Source organism: Desmodus rotundus, chromosome 10, assembly GCF_022682495.2.
Source record: "Desmodus rotundus isolate HL8 chromosome 10, HLdesRot8A.1, whole genome shotgun sequence".
NCBI lineage: Eukaryota > Metazoa > Chordata > Mammalia > Chiroptera > Phyllostomidae > Desmodus > Desmodus rotundus.
The window spans coordinates 8,272,152-8,297,898 of NC_071396.1; the positions used below are offsets into that span (position 1 = coordinate 8,272,152).

The following is a 25,747-nucleotide window of genomic DNA, read 5'->3' on the forward strand; positions in this document are numbered from 1 at the left end:
GTTATTTTAATATAATTCTAGAGGAGTGTAGCAGTTGGATAGTACGGGTAAGCGAGCCAAGGACCAATGGGTTACATTTGTGCTGGAAGCTGCCTGTCTTTGAAAATGGCAGGAGAGCTTGTTCTTTGCTGTGGGTTTTAGGGCAGTGAAGTTGGGAAGGAGAACGTGGGGAGGGAAGGACAAGCCCACTTCAGCCCGAATGCAGACGTGACTGTAGGATGACAATGAGTGGAAGAGCATTGGAAATACGATTCTGGGAATCAGTACTTTTCAGCTGGTGCATTTCCTGCCATCACCAAAGCCAAAGGAACTCCAGACCAGTGCATGTCGAACTGGAGGCCAGAGACACTTCGGAGAGCTCAGAATTCTCCGTGCACACTAGGTGCAATATCATTTGTGGGTGCTCTTGTGACTTAGTAAAATAAATCATTGAAACATTTCACTGGACTAATACTGGTTGCTAATATTTCATAGTAACTCTTTGGTCGTATGCATTTTCCTAGTCAACAGCTTTTTGGACAGGTCATCAAACATTTTAGACCTTGCTAACCAATGAAACGTAATATGAGCTACATAAGCAAATTGAAATGTTCTTGACATCACATTAAAAAAAAGCAAAAAGAAACAGGTAAAATTAACTCCAATAATATATTTTCTTTAACCCATTCAATCCCAAATATTATCATTTCAACATGTAATCAATATAAACTTATTAAAGTGCTATTTTACATTCTTTTGTTCATTCCAGATCTTTGAAATCTGATGTGTATTTTACATGTACGGCACATGAGAATTTGAATGCTAATTAATTAATGAATTAAAAGTTTAGTTCTTCAGTTGCACTAGCCCCGTTTCTTATTTCTCTGTAGCTGTATGTGGCTAGAGCCAGCATAGTATTAACCCTGAAAGAGGAGTTCCCAGTATAGTATGTTGGGGTCCCCTGTGGTGCATCATATCGTTGTGACTTAAATTTCTCATGAGAAACAGTTCTGGAACTTGTAAGATTTTCTTTTTCATGAAATGATTTAAACCATTCGTTCTCAAGCAGAGATGATGGTCCTCAGGGAACATTTGGCCATGTTAGGAAACATTTTTCGTTGTCACAACTGGGAGGAAGGGCAGCGTGAAAGGCTACTGGCATCCAGCGGGCAGAGGCCAAGGATGCCGCTAAACATCCTCCACTTCGCGGGACGGCCCCTCCGCAAACAGTTGTCCAGCTCCAGTCTCGGGGTGCCTAGCTGGAGAAACCCCGCTTTAAATTACACCTTTTTCCCACACATGCCATTAGTGCCTTGTTTCTCCTTCAGCAAAAAATGTTGCAGTGTGGTCAGCTGTTTACATTTTCGAAAAATAAATATCTGAGGTAATTAAAGTATGAAAGACATTATTGTCTTTGAATCAATACAAAAAGAAGTCGGACTGCACCTAAGAACAGGGCTTTATGTACTGGGCTTCCTTTATTTTTAGACTTAATTACTCTTAGGTCAGAAACATTAAAAGCAAAATTCCACTTCCCTTCAAAAGCCTTTCTAGTCTCAAATTCACTCTTGTGAGCATGGAGTTGTAAAGTTTTGCTTTCCTGTTTTCACTGGTTCTAAGAGTCCTAAAATGAAGACATAAAGACCTCACAATTCAGTATAATTTGTAATTTCCTATTCTGAAACTCAAGAGCTTTTCAGAAATATTCAGAAAGAGTGTATATGTATTTTTACTATAGGAAGGATCTATATGGTCTAATGCTACATGTCAGGCCTCTATCCCTGATCAGGCCCCGTCAAATAAAACTGTGAAATAAAACATGTAATCAAGGATAATAATGCCGGTTAGTTTGCTACTAACATACAAATTAAGTAAGTTTGCAAAATATGCTTTCAAATGAAACACCAGACCCCTGCACTGACCTAGCAGAATTATTTTATGTGGAACGTTCAGCAGCGTGCACCTTCCATGGCTCTGCTGCGTCTCGCTGGCCCTTTTCCGTATCGGAAACCAAGAGTCATTGATCAAAGGCTGCCAATGGCTGCAGAACTTCCGGCTTAGGATTTCCTAAATGTTGGAGGGATTTTATGAACAGTGTAGTAAGCAAGACTGGTTTAATATTTTAACAATAGAAAATGTATTTCAACATTACTATGAAATTATTTTTCTTTCGTTTTACAAGAAATGCAGACATGGCCAAGCTTGAATTTCAGATGTCTCAGACTCTCAGAGTAATCAGAAACTTCATGTAATATGTAACAGATAACTGTGAGATCTAATAAAGTATTTTCATTGTTAAGTACAAACCAGGTCTCCGTTGACTAGAGATTGCGAGTCTTGGTTCGTCTTGGTTCGTCTTGGTTTGTCTTGCATCTCTTCATTGTCCGAGGAAGCACTCTGCCTTTCAGAGTTCTGATGCTGCCACAGGTGTGTCGTGGTCTTGGACGTGGTCTGTCTTGGTGACTACACCATGTACATTTTGGGGTATGGAATTCTGTGACTGCCAGTAGTTAAAGGTGGTTATGCTATTGCTCAAATTTCGTATTTGCATAGTCACTCTTTTTGTAAGTTGTTCTATTAGGTCTTGACGAGTGAGTATTAAAATCTCCAACTGCGCTCGTAGATTCGTCTGTGTCCTCCCTCAGTTCTGACGGTTTTCTCTGTGTTTTTAAGTGCCATCCCTAGGTGCGCGCCTGCGTGGGATTATTGGTCTTCCTCGTCAATAGCTGCTTTCATCTTGTAGGATGGTCACCTTGTTTGTGGTGATGCCTGCACACGTACTTTGTTCAATAACAAGACCGTATGCACCTGCTTTCCCATGTTCACTCTTCCCCTAGCGCATCTTTTTCCTCCTCTGCTTTCTTTGATGAGCATTACTTAGGGTGTATTTTTCCTTCTTTTTACTTTTAGCCTATTTATATCGTACTTAAAATGGGATTCTTACAGACAACATCTATTTGTGCTTTTTTCCCCCTTAACCAGCCTAAATAGTCCCTTTCTTTTAAGTGATTTATTTAGACCATTTGCATTTAATGTAACTTGATATGTTTGAATATATCTACTTTTTTTTTCTTTTTTCTCTTTCCATTTCTTCTTGGGATTATTTGAATTTTTTAATACTCCATTTTTAATTTATTATTTTATTCCTGATTGCTTTAGGAATTGCAAGATATATATACCTTGTGTATATATGTCATATATATATATATATGATAAATATATCAAACTTTTTACCTAGTTTGTTTGTTTTTTACCACTTCACACAAAATGTAGAAACCTTACAGCCATACAGGATTCTTCATCCTCCCCTCTTTATGTTAAACTTGTCCTATATATTTTGTCTGCAAACATTAAAAATGCAAACAAGGTTGCGATTTTTGCTTTCGAGTCATAGGCGTTTGAAAGAATGTAAGAGGAGAGCACCAGGCTATACCCTCACCCAGTTGTGGTCTGTACAGCGTATCAGTATGTTTTGATTAGATTGTAAACTGCCATTTTAGCTGTAAGGTATTCCTTTACCTCAACCTTATTTAATAGATATGTTTAATCGGCTCAGTTGGGGGCATTTTAAGCAAAAGTCAGCAATTAGCTTGCTGCGTTGATTTAAATGGAAAATATTGCTTCATTTTTTTCATTATGTTAATTTGGACTCTTTAACTGACGTGCTCAATAAATGGTTTCGTTTCTATGACATACTTTAATTGTATTTGTAATTAGAAGTTTTCTTGGTTTGGGTTTACTATTAGAATTTCCATTTTAAAAATAATAACAGCCATTAATAATTTATATGATGATATATAGTTTCTCTTGGTGTTTTGAAAAATTCTAAAGGTAATTAAGATTTGCATAGTACCTCTACTTTTTCATTCACTATTTTTTCACGTGAAGTACATGTTTATATTTTTCATTAAGTCCCCCCAAAGTGTCTAAAGGGCCAGACGCTGTGACTCAGGTGCAGTAAACAATGAATCCATACTTAGTCTATGGTGTAAGGTTTCCATCTGAAGCACAGTGTGGGGGCCCATTTCCCCGCACCGGCAGATCTGTGCTACAGGCACACTTCACTGCTAAAAACCTCCGTTGTGTAGAACTAGTTCTACTTGTTTGGTAAGCATTTTAAGTGCCTATTTAAATACCTATTGGTACGTGAAAACTTGTTTTCTTAGGAACGTTCTTTTTTGGAAAAGCAACAAAAAAGAAATTTGACCTTTTCCTAGAAATCACAGTGTGGATTTTAGAAGAATTAAAGCCTACGTAAAACAATTTTAGATGTTGTCATTTCACGCAGACACAGACTATCCAAGTGACACATGGGGGCCAGCTCTGCCGTTCTGTGAATGCTTGTTCCCAGCCCGGGGGCACCCTGGGAGGGAGGGAAGTCCGCGGCTCACACGGAAGCAGGGAGAGAGAAGTTCAGTATATTAACCTGAAATCGTGGTAGATTCTGCAGTTAAGCAGGATAATGGGATAGGGAGACTGTGTGTGCATCACAGGGTGGGAGGGAGGGAGGCTTTAAATTGTAGCGACAAGGAAGGATCCCCTGGGGAAGTGAACTTGAGCTGAGACAGCAGTGACCCTGGGAGCTGTCCATGCAGGAACGTGGCTGGTGGAGGGGAGGGCGGGGGTGTCAGGTGCAGAGCCCCTGGGTCAGTAAGGCGGTTGTCCTGTTGGAAGGAAGGCAGGAGGGGACGTGAGTACTGAGGGAGCACTACCAAACAAGGTCAAAGGGGAAGACAGCCAGGTGACATTATCTTAAAGGTTATGAACAACCTTCGATTTTATGACTTTCAGGGAACACAGATCAGAACACAACTTGGTATCAGGCTGAATGTCAACTCTTTTTTTAACCCTGGGCATTTCATTTCAGCTTAATACTTTACCAGTGTGCAGTGGTTTGATTGGTTGGTTGGTTTCGGAGCCACCAGGTGTTCTTCGCCTAGCGTATGTATTCATTGCGGTCGTGTCTGAGTTCTTCTGTACCAGCCAATCAAGTGATGTGTTGGAGAAAGAAGGTAAATGAGGCTAACACATGCACCAGTTTGTTAGCTGTTTGAAAAACTGTCTTACTTTTGCACTTCATTTAAACGTTAGCCTAACATCTTAAGAGATTATGTTTTCAGAACAGAAAAGTTCTCAATTATTCCTTGTGTCATTAAATTTTCCCAACTACCTTTTTGGAACAGAATTTCAATTTTCTTAGATATTAGAACAAAGAGCAACTGTGTTAGGAACACTGACACCGGGCCGCCCCTCAGTGCAGCATCTATCTCCGAGTGAGTAAGGTACTGTCAGAGACGGAAAGGAAAGTGAATGTCATTTTTTTCCAATTAATGGCTGAGTTCCCAGAATGATTCATATCTTAGCCTATGATATCATCCTTATTTAAGTGCTTAGACAGACAAATAAACACTTAGAGAAAGAGCAGAATAAAATGATGGGAAAGAGAAATAATTCAGGAGAGTAACTGTCGAATTCAGCTTTAAAGTGAGTGGTATATTCGGTTTTCATTCAGAAGATCACTGAGGTTTTGTGACAAATGGAATACAGTTTGGAATGTCATGTTGTCTGACAGGGACATTAATACTAGGCAGAAAGTACCTGCTTTCTTACTCCGAGTACTTGAAGAAAGTTAATCCTGAGAAAGGGATTCTGGGATGTGAGAGGCTTGAAATGCTGTCATCTCTCTCTCTCTCTCTCTCTGATTCCAATTTATTCACCTCTTGGGCAAAGCAGCTTCTGAGGTCAGAAGGCCTACAGGAATGGGAGCATCGAGGCTCCCCTGGAGTCCCAGGAAAGAGCTGGCGCAGGGCTTTATCTTCTGGGCCCCGTGAGAACGGCCCAGGGGAAGCCTTCGGTGGGGACCAGAAGGCGGCGGGTCCCGGGGAGGGCTGTCTGCGTGTCTCCCCCCTCAGACCTGTGTCGTCCAGCATCAACTCCCAGACAATGCTGCATGCTAGTTAAAGTCCCACTGGGACTTCTAAGGACAATTATTTGGAATTATTTAAAAATTCACTAAATATTTGATGATTTCTTGAATAAGAAAAGGAGAATGGATTCCTGAAAATAGGCAGGGCGAAGCCGAGGAAGAGCCTGGTGGAGGCGATGGCAGAGAGAGGGGATGCACAGTACCCAGGTGTCAGTGCAGCCTCACACAGTGTAGGTGGGTAGGTCAGTAGACCAACAAAAGGAAAGCCTTCTCAACTCGTGTTCTTCGCCTCAATCCCAAAGCACAAATGATTGGAGTACTATTTTCTTGATTTTCCCAAGAATAGTATAGAACTAGCACCATTCTAGATGCATTGGAGAGAAGTCCATTCATCACACATATGAAGGGTGACCCCCAAAAATCCGGAATTTATCTTCTGGAGGGTAGGCCCCTTGTAGTACAGGCTTCCCCTGCCAAGTGAGTGTTCTAGGAACCCATCTGTATCAGTGTACCAGCTGGCATTGTTGTGAGAGGCTGCATTCGGCTTCAGTGAATTGTTTTTGAAGACTCTTTCAACAGGTTTGCCCATTTCACAATGGGTGATTTACCAGCACACCTGCCCACCCCGCACTGAGTGTTCAGCAACAATTGGTAGCAGTGTTCTGGGCAGAAGGATATTCTTGCCCTTTTCTTGTTGAAAGGTTAATTTTTTATAGCCATTAAGGAAGGCACTTTAAAACATCTTTTAAGATAAAAATTATACCTTTCAACCCAACAGTCCTGCTTTTGGACTCCTTCCTAGGCATAAAAGTTCCAGTATGTAAAAGCACATACAAATATGTGTAATGCAGAATTCTCAGTGGTGAAACCAGAGGACCAGGCCAATGCCCATTAGTAAGGGAAGGGCTTCCTAAACCTGGGCCATCTTTGTCATAAGGTGTTACAAAGGATGGGCTGGAACTGTGTCGGGGAAGGATTTCCAGGAGGTATCATTAAAAGAGAAAAGGTGCATAAGAAAAACAAATAGGCTATTTTAACTTTTGAAAAGCAATAGTGCTCCAAAAAATATCCTGTAAAGATGCATGTTTTAATGCACATTTAAAAACATTAAGGATATATTTTAGATCATAAAAATGATTTAAGTAGTGTGAAGGGTAATGTGGGGGCAGTGAGAGTGGAGAGGAGGAATGGTGCAAAAACTAAATAAAATTTATGTGAAAAGCATCAAAACAACACATACACACACATAAATATGTATCTTCATAAACCAGGAGAAATCTTAGGGTTTTATGTACTGCCTTACGGGATATTCGAAATAACACATTCAAATTTTAGAAATCCCGTTGCAAAGTAATGTTTATAACATGGTTCTATTTTAGTAAATTAAAAAAAAGATCCGGTGTGGATGAGTTCTTGTTTCCAGATTTCCTTCAGTTTGCCTGAGAAACTTCCCAGATGTCTTCCTCTTGATTTCCTGGCTGCTCCAGTGGATGCAGAAGGACCATGGCGGAGCTCTCCTGCTCACTGCGGTCCCAGCCGTGGGTCCCAAAGCTTGCATGCTTCCCAAGGGCAGGTCTGCATGGACTGGGGGCCCTTTTGATGGAGTGGATAACAGGAGAATTGAATATGCCCAGCTCTTTGGATTTGCTGAGGTTCCCCTGGATTTTTCACTGGCAAATCTCACCTGGAGTCTCTGGCCCTCTAGTGACTTCGGAGGGTGAGAGTGTACAGCTAGCTCCAAAGTGGGGCCCAGTAGTGGCGGAAGGAGGAACTCTTGCCTCTGGGGTCATCAGAGGTTTGCGTCCGTTTCAGACCACGGCAGGTGCCTCTGGCACTCTAACAGAGCGCTCCAGAGTATGAATATACAGTGAATGGGTTAAGATCCACTAACATCGTAACCATCCCACCCCTACATAAAGGAAAGTGTCTTATAAGATTAACCTTGTTCAACAAGACACCCGATTCACAGCATCTCATCACATAAAATGTAAGTCCAACAAAGCACCCAACTTGAGACCCCCACACAACGCCAGTTGTACAGGGTATGTGTGCTGCGTACTTCCAGGCTTGCGTGTGTCCCGTTAGACTCTCATTCCAAGGTCCCCGAGCAGACCCCAGATAGTTCCCACTCCTTCTTTTAAAAAAACAACTGAGCCAGTCCCGTTCTACGGAGGATCTATCTCTATCTGAATGCCCTTCAGTTGTTAGCTCGCCGTCCACACCTGACTGCTGCAAATTTAGCCAACTTTCAGAAGCACGTTGGTGAACTGTTTTCCACTCTTGAGGTACTGAATTTTTTGCATGGACAAACATTATTCAGTTAGCTGTAAATACTAAAATAATTGGTTCTTACATTAAAGGGAAAAAATTAAAGAAATTTTTAGAAAAGACATGATTCATCATTTTTTAAGAATTGAGCAGAAAAAATGTAAACACACATACTATATATACACATAAAATCCCATTTTCTGTGAGGATTTTCTGGAGACCTTACGAATTTTGGAAGATGGTGAGTGTGAAGATGTACTGGCATTAGTAATGTTGATGGAGTCGGTGTACATACAGGTGAGTTAATGCCGTGTGTGTGATGATGCTATTAATAGGAATTTTTTAATTCACAGAACTTGGAGGAAATTGAAATTATGCATTCAAAACACGAATGTTTTAGAGATTAAAACATCTATTTTAATATTACTCTCTTTTTTTGTTTTCTTTTTAATAGACCCTATACTCCTATGAAAGGAGGAATCTCCAATGTGTGGTTTGACAGATTCAAAATATCCAACGACTGCCCGGAACACCTGGACTCGATCAATGCAATGTGTCAGGTGCTCACAGGGTTGATCGACGACGAAGTAAGAAGTGGCATCAAGAAGAGTAGGATATTAGTAGGTAAGACCTTCAAATACTGTGATTTAAACTTTTTCCACCTTTGTTGAATCCTGTATGTTGAACTGCATGTACTTGGAGTGTTAGTGAGAAGCACCTGTATGTCATTTGACTTGTTCATGGTTTCAAACAAACTTTACATACTAAGGGTTTCAAAGATATTAGAATCATAAACAATAGCTCATGAAATTTTAATTCACTTTCATTTTAATGTTAACAATTTGAGAACCCCATGTTTCATTTCCAAGTAAGAGATTATTCATTTCCACTTTTAAAACAATTTATTTTAATTAGCCTAAGTTTTAGAAATATGTTTAAACTGCTGTTGCCATGATGAAGATAAAGTACACGGTCAAAATGTAACATTGACTTTATGAACAGTAAAGTCTTCAGAGTTCATATCACAGGAATAACATATTCATAAACCTTTGTTAAATGACTTTAGCGATCTCTGTTTCCAAGGGGATATAATGTGCCTTTATGTAAGCTTTTTATCCGACTTAATACCCTTTTTTTCTGTAGTCATCAAATACATGAACTAGAATATGTCTATTTCGATAATACGTACAGAAATGAGGTTGGATGTTTCAAATGTGTATGGTACAGAACGTTTATTTCAGTGAAGGGATTTTATTTTGGAATATAACTAACATATAATGAGTTGTATTAATAATGAAGTAAACTAAACTAAGAACCCCCTCTCCATGAAGAACATCAGACGTAAGAAGTTTGTTTGTTTCCTTTTATATGTCTCTGCCCAACACAGCTCCACGAAGGGTAAGCCCAAAGGGGAAGCACAGGCCATGAAATGATGCCTTTAAATTACTTTCTCAATGTTGCCAACGTAGTTATAAAGGAAACCTGGGTTCAAGTCCTGTATTCAGAGACTATTAATATACATTATAATATACATTATCCTGTCTGTTCCGGTTTGATTGACACAGTGAGAGTGTCCAGCGTGCAGAATGTAAAAACTGTCTTAGTACGGTCTGCCTGTCTGTTAATGTCTGTGTCGAAACGCTTCCTTTCCTTCTGGTATGTTTCTGGGTAATGTGAAAAATTAAAGTAGAAAAGGTACATGCCATTTTTCTCATGTGTACTGTTGTGCTTAGAAAGTATATGTGGTAGTAATACTACTAAAACGGTTGGCATTTACATTACATTTGACAGGCTTTAAATTGCCATTAAATATCATGTTTCATATGTAGTAGTATTCAAGTTATACAGGTTGTTTTCGTATATAATCTCTCTCTCGGTCCTCGTAATGGATAAAAGGGGAACTTACTGTTATTTCAGGTATGATGAAACTAAAAATCAAAGAGATTGCTGGCTAATGTAAGGTAGGGTTGGGACTGGAACCCAGAGCCATTGACTCAGTCAAGAACTTTGTACAGAATGAGGTTCCCTTTCCCGCCACTAGGTGGTGATAATTTGTTAAGAGACAATGGATATAATTTAGGTCTAACTTGGATCTGGAATGTATAGAACCTGACAAATAATATGACCAGATTGTAAGAATTTTGATCATATGAGCATCCTACCAGAATTTGGAAGCCACGAGAAGCGAGTGCCTCTGGAGTTATACCTGAGTAATTTACATGGATGCCCTAAACAACCATCGTGAGGAAAGTGGTTGAGGAATTTATGGTCTGTTGATAGGAATGAATATAATGTAACCATTAAATGCTGTATATACTCTACACATAGAAGGCATTTAGTAAGTGTGTGTTCAATGAATAAAATTATAATTTTGGAGTTTCGTGATCTTTTGAAAGACTTTCAAATCAGTATTACACAGAAAAGTAATTTTTAAAAATGTCAAAGTTAGGTATAAGTAGTGAGATTTTAGATGACTCATTTTCTTTCTTTCTGTTCATATGGTGGAAACACTTTACGTGATACTTATATATCAGTCTTTTCCAAAAATTAAAATGAAGGGATAAGTGGAATTACCAAGAGTAAGCTAACCACCAGAATTTCCTGGGCCGCTTGTTCCGACCTTGTACAAGGCTCTTCTGCAGTTCTTTCCTGGAGCTAAAACTTAAGAGTGACAGCATTCGACATTCTTTTAATTTATATATGTATCAATTAAACAGCTCATGTCTCTTCGATAACTACCAGAACTTTCAAGCAATGGAACTGCTTTTCCCACAGCCTCGCACAGAAGATGATAAATGTTCAGCTCATCCGGTACATTTTATCCGAGAGAAAACATACAAATAAATATGCATTCCCAAGTCTTTGAGACTTTATCACAGTTCAGTCTGGAGGGTAATTGTATAAATTAAATGGAAGGGTTGTTGAAATTTGCAGGGAGGGCAGACTTCATTACATTTTTAAAATCCTGTTCAATTGAGAGTAAACCTGAAATATAAGTATTTTTCCTCTGCATTTTGTTTCAGATAGATTAACTTATTTTTTTTCCCCACTATAGTTTTTTATATATTGTTTCTATTTTATTTTATTTAAGGAGTTCATAAAAGCTGGGTTTATTATTTTTTAACATGTTTTATTCAGCTCATTAATCTTAAATGTATGTTGAAATGTTAACTCTTGACATTTTAATACCTTGCCAGCAACTATAAATATACATTATAACCATTACCTACAATGAGTTTACTATTTGGTATTTACTTATTGAACTGTATATTTTATATTGCATTTTAGACATGTAGATGGAAATTGAATTCAAATAACTAGTCCTTTGTGTTAAACTTTTCTATTGGGGAAAAAAAAATACACAAAGTGCCTTTTCATAGTAGTGTCTTATACTAGAGGTGATTGCATTGTCAAAGATAGCTGGTGAGCAGTGGCAGGTTACCTCCCGAGAGTCCGAGTGGGTCAGGGACTGACATTTGTAAGTAGTAAGATTTCAGCAAGTAGGTCTTTCTTCCTTGTAAGTTGGGAGAGATGAACGAGGGGTTGGGTGCCTGCAGGATGCTGTTGTGTTTGTTCACATCGATACTCCCCGTGTGGGAGCGTGTTTTCTTTGCGTGTTGTTCTTGTCGGGCTGATGACGTAAAGTCGTCTCCCTGCAGAAATGTCCTTATGGAACTGCAGTTGACATTTGTCCACTTGTTCACTCCGTATTTATTAAGCGCCTACTATGTGCCAGGCACTGTTCCAGGCAAAAAATCCCTGCTCACGTGAACCTGGTAGTCTGGGGAATGTTGTCTTTATGTCCTGGACTTTTATAAAAGTCGGCAGATTGGAAGAGGTGAAGGAAGTAGAAGTGAGCATTTGCTAAGATCGATTCTGGGGACATGAAGGAAGGCTAACGGTCTGTTCTGAAAGATGCGGAGTCTTACCCAAACTGAAAGTAGAGTTCTGTATTAATAATAACTGAAAATTTTGAAGTCCTTGCTGTTTTCACTTTCACAAGTGATTATTAAGCGTTAAAGAACAGGTTTCAAAACTTGACGGAAACCCTGGAAATCTCCTTGTTCAGCCGTCCAGTTTTACTGGAAATGAAATAATCTTCTCTACAGTAAGCCCTTCGTATCCTAATGGAGCACACCAAAGACATATTAGCGCACAGACTCATGGGTAATGATGCCCGTGGCTTTTAACTTGCTTGGGAATCGATGCACACATGCAAAGTTCACATGCAATTGTAAGATATTTATGCTCCCTACCCCCCTGCCAGGCTTATTTGTGAACCCCCAATTAGCTGTATCTGCATCTGGGAGTGGTTTGGGGGTCATTCTGAAACAGCCTTTCAAGTTGTCCTCTTCCCTGGGGAGCCGCTGCTACTGGTGAGACCCTGTTATTTCCTTCCGATACGCTGAAAACCACAGATGTAGTATTTATCATACACTGTAATTACTCACATATTAGGCCCTTTCTTAAAATCTGAAATTCCCAAGGCTGGTGATCTTTACTCATACATTTGGATCTCAGGGCCAAAATAATATGACCTGCCTTCCCTAGATAAAATGTTATGTTTTAATAAATATCAGAAGATGGTAGAGAGTACATTCAACTCTGTGGCAAGCAACCTGATTTCCGAAGTCCCAGCTTTACAGCTGAAATTGGGGGCACAGTCTTCAGCGGGTCACCTAACCCCCTGGGGCTTAAGTTCCCTTCATCCATAAAGGAGGGTGCAGTGAATTCAAATTTACGGTCTCTAAGGGCTCGGCTTAATGTTATTCGTTCTATTGCCATGTGAGAACTCGTACGTACAAAAAAATGTACGTGAACATCAGAAATTTAAAAACATACACTATGACTCATTTAGTCATCAGTTCTTTCACCTGATGAATGTGATTGATGACTTTGTTCAATTCTAGCTCCTTTTATTACAGATCTACCAGTGATGACACAGAGGGGCGGCGTTATTTACTCGTAGCTCGTTCTTTCCGTGAGCTCTAAAGTAGACAGAATTGGTGCTATTTTGCTTTGAAGGTTTTCATATATTTAAAAAGATATTTATGGAGGACTGGCATACATATACCTTGTTCTGAATTATTGCTCTGTGTATTCTGCTTCTTCTGAGAGGTGCATTTTGCTTCTTTTAGGAGGATTTTCTATGGGAGGGTGCATGGCGATGCATTTGGCATACAGAAATCATCGAGATGTGGCGGGGGTGTTCGCACTTTCCAGCTTTCTGAATAAAGCCTCTGCTGTTTACCAGGTAAGTTTGAGCTTTTAAAAAAGAACAACAGGAAAAAAAAAAAAAAACAGGAAATATTCACACACTGAAACTAAAACAAAATTGGTAAGTAATAACCATTCACGGCCAAATTAGTCATGTGGTTTATCCCAGCTTGTCATTAACATGCAGGAAATGTCCTGTACGGAGGTAGTGTTACGCAAGGTGCCGCAGGGAAAGGATAAAGACCACAGTGTGTGGTGTATGTGTATCCTTTATGCATGTCAAGCCTGTGCACGGTTATGGCTGAGGTTGCTTCTGTCAAGCACAGAGTCAGAACCGTGGGCCACAGTGCTGACAGCAGTGTCACAGCGTGTGTCGTTTGGGAATGTGACCTATCGCGGAGTTGCAGCTTCCTTACCGACAGTAGCAACAGCAGGTGCAGCAATGAGAACGAGGCTGTAATCCCCCCTCCGCCCCCCCACCCCACCGATTGTTCCTCGCTCTGGGTTCCTCCCTCCTTCCACCCTGGGTGAGAGGCGTGTGTCTTCCCAAGTGACACAGTTTCTTTGGGAGATGCCAGACCATTTTGGACAGAGTCCTCTGTGGAGTTAGTGCAGGTCACGCCCAGTGGGGCCTGAGTGCCCGCAAGGTGCTGCGCCCGGCCAGGCCCACCAGTGTGTCTGGGGGCAGCAACCCCCACCACTTTGTTCCCTTTAGATGTGGACTCAGCGGTAACACTGGGGTTTTCCCACCCTCCCTACTGTCACGAATACCGCTCTCAAACGTCCCACTTGCGTGTCCCCTTCTCCAGGCTCTTCAGACGCGGGAGGGCAAGCTCCCTGAGCTGTTCCAGTGTCACGGGACCGCCGACGAGCTCGTCCTCCCCTCGTGGGGGGCGGAGACGAGCACCATGTTGCAGTCCCTGGGGGTGCACGTGGACTACCACAGTTTCCCAGGGCTCTTGCATGAGCTCAGCCTCGGGGAGCTGGAAAGACTCCGGTCCTGGGTTCTCAAAAAGCTCCCGGGAGAGACGGGAAGGGTCTGTGAGTAAAGCAGGGGTCCTGTTCACACCCACGGAATGTCTGAGAAGAGTGACTTTGCCAATGTATAATGTGATCGGTGACAATTAAAATGTTAAGAAATATCAACAGTTTACTGACTTACTTGTTATTGTAATTCTTAGCACCATAGACAGTAGTAGCGTGTTGTCAAGGTAAACATTAATTTAGACAAACATCTGTATATTTTCACATACATTTGTAAATATTTGTAGACCTAAGTAATTAAATAATTTTAAGAAATAGTTCAAAATAGTTTAAGTAAGGACAACAAGAAAATATGATTATTTTCTCTTTCCTACCGCTTTCTTTATATTACCTCTCCAAAGATACTCATGTTTATGTAGTTTTTGACACAGTAACGTTAATACTCCAAGTTTATAAAGTTCACAAGCTCTCACTTGCTCATCACCAGAGCTTGATAAATAAGCGGCCTGAGGAGCTGGTACTGGTGTTTGATGACAGGGGTAGAGACGGAAGGCCTCCCCAAAGCCTCGCCAGCAACAGCTGGAGTCCTCGGGGAGCACGCTTTCCGTTATCCCAGATGGCTGCTCCGCTCCTCCACCCTCGGCTGCGAGTCCCAGATGCGCCCAGGGCCTCACCCACGTGCACCGCGTGTTTCCAGGCCTGTCCGTTCTGGGCGGTGCGGGGCATTGTGTGTTTTCCTAAACACTCGCTGTACTGAGCAGTTTTATGTGCCTGGTTGTGGCCTGTGTACATTCTTTGATGATGTGATATATCTAATCAGTTCTTTTGCCCGTTTTTATTAGGCTGTTTGTCTTATTGCACTATAAGGGTTTTTATGTTTGCTAGATACTATTTTGGGGGGAGGTGGGGGGTACTAATCCTTCGTTAGATTTTTTGCAGGTTTTTTTTAGTCTGTGGCTTGCATTTTTTCTTACCAGTATAATTCAAGAGGTTTTAATATGATGAAACTCAGTTTATTCATTTTTTATTCATATTTCTTTTTTAAAATTAATTTTTTATTCAGTTACAATTGTCTGCATTTTCTCCCCATCCCTCCACCCCACCCCAGCCAGTCCCACCTCCCTCCCCCACCTTTACCCTCCCCCTTGATTTTGTCCTTGTGTCCTTTATAGTAGCTCCTATAGACCCCTCTCCCCACTATCCCGTCCCCGCTCCCCTGTGGCTATTGTTACAATGTTCTTAATTTCAATGTCTCTGGTTATATTTTGTTTGCTTTTTTCTTTTGTTGATTATGTTCCAGTTAAAGGTGAGATCATATGGTATTTGTCCCTCACCGCCTGGCTTATTTCACTTAGCGTGATGCTCTCCAGTTCCATCCGTGCCATTGCAAAGGGTATAAGCTCCTTCTTTCTCTCTGCTGCGTAGAATTTCTTAATGTCATATTTAAGAAGTCTTAAGAAAGCCACGGTCACTGAGGTTTTTCTTCTGTCTTTTCTACTGCAGGTTGTGTAGTGTCCGATCTCATATTTAGTCTTTGGCAATTTCAAGTCAACTTCTGTATATGTTAAGAGTATCAAGGTGCATGTTTTGCACAACCAGTTATCCCAGCACCACTTGTTGAAAAGGCTCTCGGTTCTCCACGACCCGCCCTTGCGTTGGCGGTTCAGTTGTTCCCGCTCATGCGCGGTACATTCTGGACCCCTGTGTTCCCTGGAGTCATTCTCTCTCCTGGTGCCGAGGGTCCGCTGACCCGATTCCTGTAGTGTTGCAGAAGGTCTTCAAATCAGATCCTCTACGGCCTGTAATGTTGTCACTCTTTTAAAGTCACGTTTCAGTGTCTTATATTTACCCATATATTTAGTTTCCTTTTCCATTGCTCTCCATTCCTTCACATAGTCTCAGATTTCCATATGGTACCATTTTCCTTCTGCCCGAAAAAGTGCATTTATGATATAGTGCAGGTCTCTGCTGCTGTTCAGTGTGGCCACCTTTTGCCTGTCTGAACAGGGATTATCTTTCCTTTATCTCTGAAAGCTGTATAGAATTCTAGGTTGATGGGGATTTTCTTTCTTTCTTTACTTTAAGGACTTTATACCTTTGTCTTCTCAGGTGGGGCGAAGCAGTGTTTGCTGCAGGGCTGGTTCCGCCCGGCTGTGAAGCAGCCTGCCCTTGAGGGCCACACTCAGCTGGAGTGTGAGCTTTCACTCTTTGGCTGACAACTCGCAGGTCCCTTGGCCGTCTGTGACCCCCGGTAGCTGTGCCTTCTGCTCCCTCCGGTGGTTCGTGCTGCGCTCGCACCTCTGATGGGTCGCACTGCGGATCTCCGGCTGTCTGCAGCTCTCTCTCCCTCTGTGCCGGGTCCCCTCCCTGCGCTGCCCAAACCTGCCTCACACAACCTCATTTGTTTCTCCATCATAAGGGGTCACCGTCCCCTGCCGCCAGATCCAACGTCGGAAGACACAGGTGTGCTCCAGCTGTTTCAGGTCCAAGAACCAGTCTGGTCCCTGTGATTCCATCTTGGTCATAAGCAGGGGCCCCTTTGTTCCTCTTTCATTTAAAGTTACAAAGTTTACATTTAGAGAGGGAGGGACAGAGAGAGAGAGGAACAGAGAGGAGGGAGAAAAAGGAAAACTGAGATTTGAACTAATAAAAATCAGTCTGTGCGGTGTTTTAATTATCTTAAGCTTTTAATGACCTTCAAACTTCCTGACATTTTAAATGCACTTGTTTTGAGTATACATGGATCACTCGTGTTTAAAGCCCTCATGGCTACAATTTGGCCGAAGAGCAACATACACACATGTCACAGATAAGGGTGTCAGGCCTGTGAGTGTTGAGAGTGCGCATTCCAAACAGAGGGCCAGGGGAGGGAATCCATATTCTTTGTTTTGAGTACTTGTGCTGTCACTAAATGATCGAGTATTTTGGATAAATCTCATTCTCTGCTGCAGTGCACCCTCGGGTGACATTCTCGTATGAGGATTAAGTCAGATAGCATAGTAAAAGCTTTTAACAAAATGGAAAGTTAAATAGATTTAAGGTATTACTAGTATAGTTTTGCCAGAGATACAGGGGTGTGTGCAGGTCATAGTTACAAGTCTTTCCCCACAAGCTAATCTGTGTATAGGACGTATATCTAAATATTTTATATGATAATCTTGCACCCGACCCCGGCCCTCTCCCCATTGGGCCGATAGTGTATTCATTCTCGGTTGTCAGGAGCTCTCTACCTCTTTCCAAATCGTGCACGACCTGGGCCCCCTGGCACAAGACCGTATATTTAGGGGACGCCCTCCCGTGTCGTCTAGGTCTGGCTCACGCATCTGAAGACACCTATTGTCCGTATGTATGGTCTCTTTAAGCCTGAAACATCCTTGCTAAGGCCGGGAACAGATCCTCCCCAGGAAACCGTGCGGCCATTGTCCCCATGTCTCATCCCAAACCCTTTTGTTGCTTTACCCACATAAACATTTCTTTCCTGAAACAAGGGACTTGGAATAGCCTTGGTGCTTTTGTACATGGGAGAGGAAAAACGGCAACAAGGAGAAAGCATGCATCAATACATTATGTATGTTTATATGTTGGGGAGACTGGAATTTTGCAGGAGAGGAGAGAGTGAATTTTTTTTTTTTACTCTATATTGCTTCTGTTTGAATTTTTATAATGACTTCAATTACTTTTGTAATCTCTGAAGTGAAGTAAAACACTTACTGATAGCATTTTTTCCTCCACTAAAGACCTAATAAGAAATATCATTATCAGTGGTGAGGAAATTAAATGTATTCTTTATAGGAAGTTGAGGATTTCAATTGACATTTAACAGAATGAATGGAGAACAAAACATGGAGCAGACTAGCAGCGGGGCTGCTGCGAGTTTACGGTGCTTTGGTATGTAAAAGAAAATAACCAGATCGCATTTAGCCAGTGTATATTTAAACAGAAAGTCTTTATCATATAAAAGGGATTTCTTGATCTACGATAAGAGAACAGATTTACCAAAGCCGTACAAACATTTCAAGAAAATATCAAAGCATGCAAACATTTCAAGAATGCAGATAGGATACACAGAGAGAGCTGCTTCAGCAGCCTTTAACTCTGAGAACGCTCATGTGTGAAGAGAGAGAACTGTGTTTGCAGAGAACCAACGTGCTGTGTGCACAGACACGTGGACTCTTCGGAAGGGAAGGGGTAGCCCCGGCAGATTCCTGCGCTGCGGGTAAGAGGCAGAGCATGCGTGTGTCATCTCTGTCACACTCGCTGAACCCAGCCTTGTCGCTGCAACCAGATCAGCTCAGTTTGTCTCATACAGCGTGGAATTAGGATGACTGTGAACAGGACTCCAAGCCTGGAAAGACACCCCTGCAGCTCTGACCTCAGCTGTGCCCCTCAGGGTCCTGGTCCCGTCCCCTGAGGATGGACCTTAGTAGACCAGCTGTCCTCTACATTGACCTTCGCACTTGGTCTGAAGCATTAATCCAAGCAGCATGTCTGAGCAGTTACACGGGCTTCACCTTGGTCTGCGAGGACGCAGGGCAGCATGATGTATCCTCCACAACAGCCATGACCTTGAAGTGGACCTGAACGCTTCCAGGGACAGACAGGTATCCCCTATCATGTTAGCTGCAGAGGGGCGCCAATTCCATGCCACCCTTCCTAATCAGGTGATTCTCATGTAGGAATCCTGGCCCTGAGGCTGTTCATAAATAAAAAATTGGTTATCATCTCCCCAGAAAGCTATCCCAAAGTCCCCAGGGCAGCTTCATTTTGGAGGGATCACCACAGTTATTTGAGAGCTACATGAGCTGTTGGTGGTTTTCCGAAAACACTTGAAAGTCTCCTAAGGAAAGTGAAAGTCTCATGTTTTCCAGGGAGACAAGTTAACACTTACTTGACAATTGTTAGGCCTTTGAATGCGACCACAGCGGTCAAAGGCACAGGTGATGCTGTGCAGTGTGGCCTCCTTGCCAGCCCATAAGCCCTTGAGTTTCCCGGTTCAGTTTCACAGTGGAGTCCAGTCCTTGTTTTCACACAGGGTGCCCCGGGAAGTCACCCCAGCCTGTGCCGTTTGTCCACACCGCAGGATGAATAGTGACCACTGTGGGAATAGGGGTGGGGAAGCTAGCTGGGGAGGACACGTTGATAGCTGGCTTTTGTCTGTGTGAGGAGGGGTTTGGTACAGGGCTGGGGCCATCCTTTGCTGTTGCCAGAGACTTCTGAGTAAGGTTAAGAAGAATGGCAGTCACCCCGACCAGCGGGGCTCAGCTGGTTGGGCATCATTCTGCAAAGCGAGAGGTCGCTGGTGTGATTCAGGGCATGTGCCCGTCTCTGGTTCAGTACATGCGCGAGAGGCAACCTATCGATGTTTCTCTCGCACATCAGTCAGTGTTCCTCTCCTGCTCTTTCCCGTCCCTTCTCTCTCTAAATAAGTAAAATCTTTTTTAAAAAAAGAATGGCAATCCCATTTTGAATCCTCTGTGGAGGGATGGCAGGCCCGGCAGGCAGGTGACTGTGGGTGCTCGGGACAGTTTGGGGGGACCACAGCAGGGTGTTCCCTGTTTTGAGAAAGGCTCCAGGGACCGTTCGGAAAGACAGTGAGGGATCTTCAAGGTCTCTCTCTTCCCCATGAGCTCCTGGAGTCCCAGGTGTTCTCTCCTCAGCTTCCGGAATTGTTGCTTTTCCTCCGTTTACAAATAATCTGTCCTCTTCTAGGACGTGTAACTTCACTATTTTTCCAGGTGTCCCCTGCTGGTACCTTTTCATCCAGAAGGGTTGGGTACAAGGGGGACAGGGTATTTTTATACAGCAAAATGGCCCCCATTTGGGCCCTCGGGGGCCACTGTAGGGGGACATACACTTGTCTCCCTAATTTCCCCTGACGAAGGGGAAATGAGATGCAAACCATGGACTCCCCAGGTGACCATACAGTGTGGCCCACGCATTCACACCGTTCCCTGCGCACGCCCCTCAGAGTCTGTTACTCACCCTGCAAGGCCTTCGCCCTTTCTAGTCCTTGAGAACGTTAGAATGGGAGTGTGAGGTTTCTCTCGAAATGCTGAGTAGACATTCACAAAAATGCAAAATATTATCTTAAAGCATATTTGGGGGCTACCTTCCAGTTATTGTGTGCATTACCTTTGGGCCTTTGTTTGGGCCTTTTATTTTGGGTTGGTTGTGAAAGCCATACAGGATTTTTATCTTGGGAATGGAGTCCATAGTTCCGTGATGAATAGTGGACATCCTGTTTTGAAGAAATCATATTTTGGGCAAAATGCCCGTTAGTGACATGTTTTTGCCAATAGTTTAGTTCAGAGCCTCTGGGATCTCTCTCTCTCTCTCTCTCTCTCTCTCTCTCTCTCTCTCTCTCTCTCTCTCTCTTAAAGAAGTGATGAGAAAGTTTGATGCTTTGGCATTCTATTTTAAATTCATTTTAACAATGATTTCAAAATAGCTCGTTGCGGCATCTGTGTTCTTGTGACTAATTTGTAATTGTTTGTTTTGCTTTGTTGTGTCACTGCCTAGTCTTCAGGGCACAGCACTACCTTTCAAATCCCTGTTTTTATGTCGTTTCCCTCTTTCTCCCCATCCCAATTTTTTCAAATCAGTTGTTGGCTTGTCCAATTGAAACTGGAGATACACTTGACATATTAATTTTGGCCATTTCTGCTATGCTCTCTTTTGCCAGTAAAATTATTGTAATTGAAAAATTGGGTGGGGGCATCCATGAGAGACAGAAGTCTTCCCCTTGGGCATGAACCTCTAAGCCAGTTTCTCTATCACATAACAAGAAAGAAGTGTTAAAACTGAAGTTCACAGCAAACTGGCAGAAGAAGCAAATAAATGGTTCTCTTTAAAAATTTTACTTCAACAGCAGTAAATCTCTAGTCAAGTCTAAAAACAGGATTTTTAAATGGCAAATGAAAAATATATCGATTTCAAATAGTAGCTGAAATGCAATTTTTTTTTTAAGGTTTCTTAATTATCCTGTGAAATGTCAAGCAAGATTTAGGGCAGCTGGTTAACATCATCTTAGTTCAGCTGTAGAATTTTTTTTTAATGTTTTTATTTTTTATTTACTTATTTTTAGAGAGAGTGTGCGGGAGGGAGAAGGAGAGGGAGAGAAACACCAATGTCAGAGGGAAACATCAATCGGTTGCCTCTCGTACACGCCCCAACCAACAGGACTGAACCCACAACCCACGCACGTGGGTTGAATCGAACCAGCGACCCTTCGCTTTGCAGGACTGTGCCCAGCCAACTGAGCCACACTGGTCAGGGCAGAATCAAAATGTTTTTATTGCTGGAGGGAATTCGGAGATCACCATTTCACACTTATGGAAACGGAAGCCTCAGGAAGAGGAGCAACTACTGAGGGCTCTCGGTAAGTAGGGCCCACACAAAACTCTCCCTCCCGGCGCTCCTTCCCTCTGCCACAGCGCCCTACAGGTGGCGTTCAGAAAGCACAGCTAAAAATTCACTGATGTGCAGACGTTTTGGATCCAGAGCTCTTTTCTTTCCTTTGTAGCCGCCTGAGTCATGCTGCCTTTGTTCAGTTTTCTAAGGGGATGCGGGGGTCTCTCCCACTGCTTCTGTGCAATAGCAGGCCTAATTCTTAGGTCACGGGATGGATGTCAGCGTTTTCAAACATCATTAATCATTTCTATCCGTTTTAATTTCTGCATCCCGTAGCCTGCTTCAGCCCTTATCTTACTCGATATTTTTATAGGACTTGACACTTTGCTTAAACCCGATTCTGGACACTGGAGCCTTCCAGTGTGGTTTTCCTAGGCTCTCTGGATGAGAGCTGTCTCTTTCAATGGCTCCATCACTGTTAGTCGCCTGATGTGCAGGCTCCTCCTTTTTCCTTTTGCTCTGCTTTGCTTTGTTTTGCTTTGAATTCTCCATCCAGGGGAGCTTCCACTTCTGTGGGTCAGATCGCTGGCCCCACACCCTCACTCTGGTTCCATATCCGTATCTCATGTATCTCATACTTCTAGCCGGGTCTTCCCGCCTGGCCGTCACACAGCTGCTGCCACACGTGTCACATAGTCAAAACAGTGCACACTCTTCCCACTTAACAAGTGTGTGGTTTAGGTTCGAAATGTATACACTCTGTCCACGTTTCTGTCCCCTCACCGGTGAGACGGGTGTGTTAGGAAATCAAATGTGAAGAACCCAGCACCGCAGTTGAGTGTTACAGCTTCTGTTTCCCGCTGCTGAGCCTGCTTCTCCTGGTGGGACCTGTTTTAAGTGATTTCCCCCAACATGATAATGTCTTCGCTGTACTCTGTGTCCTGCTCTTCTCTGCCCCTCTCATTTTCCGTCACATCAGTCAACAAGTCCTTCCGATGTTCCGTCACAGAGACGTGTCTCCATTCTGCCCGCCAAGCCGTCCTCCTCCTCTCGGCCTTAGCTGTGGTCCCATCGTGCCTGTGGATGGCTCTCCCTGCCTCTGGTCCCTCCCGCCCGGCTCATTCACTCTCCAGCTGGCCATCAGGGCCAGGGGCCTCTTCGCCTCCTAACAGCCCCCTGCTGGCTGCTCACTGTCTTCTCGAGAAAAGTAAAATTCTTTCACCAAGGAGTAAATCCCTTCAGAATTTAGTCCCTGCCTGTGACTTCAGCTCCGGCTCTGCCCCTCGTTCCCTCCACGTGTGGTGCACATGAGCAGACTCATACACGCTCCCAATCCCCTGGCCGGGCCACACTTCCTCACAACTCTGATTTTGTCATGATACTCCCTCTGCTTGGAATGCTCTCCCCGCCTCCTTCAATGGACAGACTCTTAACATCCAAGACACAGGTCTGAGTGACCCAGTGCCCTACCCCACTATCTCCATGACTCTGTCTTTCTCCTTTACGTGTTCGGCCCCCACCCACTCCAAATACTGAACTCAAGGACAAGGGAGGGAGGCAGATAGATAGATAGATAGATAGATAGATATAAAATCTTCAGTGCCTAGTATGTGATTGGCACACAATAGAAATGCCAGTCTCTATATAAATGGAAGATAACATAATTATCATTTTCTGCTGGCTTCTTTAACTGTTAGATTTCATTGGATGTTCCTTTGATTTTATTTTATAAGAATCCAGGGATGTGGTCCTTTCTTTCCCCTTAGTTCCCCCTGAGTTTTTAATTTTTACGAAGACAACACTTTGCAGGCAACACGTTGGCAAACAACAGCAAAAGAAGCAACCAACAAAAAGGCAACCAACCAAGTGGGAGACTATTGCAAACACAACCTTCAATAAGGGGCTGATATCCAAAATATATAAAGAACTTGTACAACTTAACAACAAGCAAACAAACAATCCTACTAAAAAGCGGGTAGAGGACCTAAACAAATGTTTTACGCAGACATGGAAATGGCCAGCAGATACATGAAAAGATGCTCAACTTCACTAGCTATTATATAGCTGTTAGGGAAACACAAACCAAAACCGCAATGAGATACCACCTCACACCTGTTAGAATGGCTGTTAATCAACAAGACATGGAATAACAAGTGTTGGAGAGGTTGTGGAGAAAAAGGAACCCTTGTCCACTGCTGGTGGGAATGCAGACTGGTGCACACACTGTGGAAAACAGTATGGGGTTTCCTCAAAAAATTAAGAACAGCATCACCATATGATCTAGCAATCCCATTCCTGGGTATATACCTGAAACACTCGAAAACACTTATTCATAAACATATATGCACCCCTGTGTCTACTACAGCATTGTGGCCAAAACATGGGAACCACCTGCATGTCCTTCAGTGGAGGACTGGACAAAGCAGTGGTGCGTGTACAGCCTGGAACCCTACTCAGCCACAAGAAAAGGTGAGATACCGCCCTTTGCAGCAACATGGGTGGACCTTGAGAGCATCGTGCTAAGCAAAATAAGTCCGATGGAAAAGGACAGAACATCTGATTTCACTCACATGTAGAATATAAAACAGAAAGCAACTCACACACGCAGAAAACAGAAGGGCAGCTACCAAAGGGGGTGGGGGAAGGGGGTCAGATACATGGTGAAGGAGCAGACCAGGCTTTGGGTGGTGAGCACATAATGCGATTTACACAGTGTGTATATAGAATTGAGCACTTGAAATTTACATAAGTCATTGACCACCCTCGCCCAATCAATTTAATTTTAAAAAACTTTTAAAAAGTGTTGGTGAGCTTCCAGTCAAGGTGGCAGAGTAGGTAAATGCTGCACTCACCCCTGCCCACGACCACATCCAAATTACAACTCAACTGCAGAACAGCCGTCATTGAGAACTCACTAAAATCTAGCTGAACAGAAGTCCACAACTAAGGGTATACAGAAGCCAAGTCCAGACTGATTGGAGGGGCAGAGGCTCAGGGTTTTACCCACATACGGTGGATAAAAATCAGAAGGGATATTCTAGCTTCAGAGGTCCCTTTGAGGACAGAGGGGTCCTAGCCCCACACCAGGACCCCCAGCCCAGGATTCCAGTTCCAGGAAGAGAAATCTCCATAACTTTTGGCTGTGAAAACCAGCAGGGATTGTGGCTGAGTGATAGGAGGCTGCTGGAGTCCCAGGTGTCCCTCTGAAGTGCCCACACATGGACTTACCCGTTAGAAGACTCACTCCTCTTGAGCTCCAGCTCAAAAATTGCCAGGGACATATGAGGAGGAACTGAATTATGCAGCAAGGGCTAGAGAGGCAGCTTTCTCCCACACGGAAGTGCTGTCAGAAGCCATTATTCCTTTGCTGAGCCCTCCCCCTTCAGGTTCAGGTGTGAGCTATACCTGAGTCTCCATCCATCCACCTGCCTAAAGCTGTTCACCCCACCCTGTGATTCTGTGAGACCCCACCCACCCAACTTGCTGACTCATCCAAGCCACTTCCGTGGCTTTTCCATTCAAACAGCCTATCCTGGCTCATGCTGTGGACTTTCCTAAAATCTCTCAAATTCACAAACCCCAAACCAGCAGCATCTGGCCTGACTGTGCCCACTACCTCTTGTTAAGCAGCCCAAGCCCAGCACTAGGAGCAGCCGGGCTCACTTTGCAGCTTGGCCCTTCCCAGGCACCTTCAAGCCCAGCACAAGTGGAAATCATCTGCAGATCACTTTATAGTTCATACCAGGTGACCCCAGACAGGGCACCGGTAGCAGCTGAGCTTGGCCTGCACCTCTCAAGAGGCTCCGGAACCAGCACACCCTGTGGTCAGCCTCAGGCCATGCCAGAGCACCATCCAACCACCATGGGGCACCAATGGCACACTCAAGGGGCAGACTCAGCGGGCACCAGAACCCTGCTGAAGCAAATTCTGCTTCATTAGGTCAGGTCCTGAACAGCAGTTTCTCCACTGCAGACATGGCCAGTCCCCACAACCTATCAACCTGAGGGTCAGTTCCTCCCACT

At 43.2% G+C, this 25,747-nt stretch overlaps 1 protein-coding gene across 18 annotated transcripts in view; it reads left to right on the forward strand.

Moving 5' to 3' along the window:
- LYPLAL1 (lysophospholipase like 1) overlaps positions 1-25,747 on the forward strand; it is a 133,778-nt gene that overhangs the window by 71,478 nt on the left and 36,553 nt on the right. For 9 of the 18 annotated variants that reach the window (XM_045184434.3, XM_045184437.3, XM_053912481.1 and 6 more), the window contains 3 exons: positions 8,628-8,797; positions 13,312-13,427; positions 24,090-24,193. In XM_045184434.3, coding sequence (XP_045040369.2) covers positions 8,628-8,797; positions 13,312-13,427; positions 24,090-24,193 — 390 coding nt within the window. Of the gene's footprint in view, positions 1-8,627; positions 8,798-13,311; positions 13,428-14,199; positions 14,542-21,613; positions 21,753-22,733; positions 23,059-24,089; positions 24,194-25,747 lie in introns of those variants that run through there. The other 9 variants (XM_053912479.2, XM_045184438.2, XM_045184443.3 and 6 more) reach the window with 4 other exon arrangements.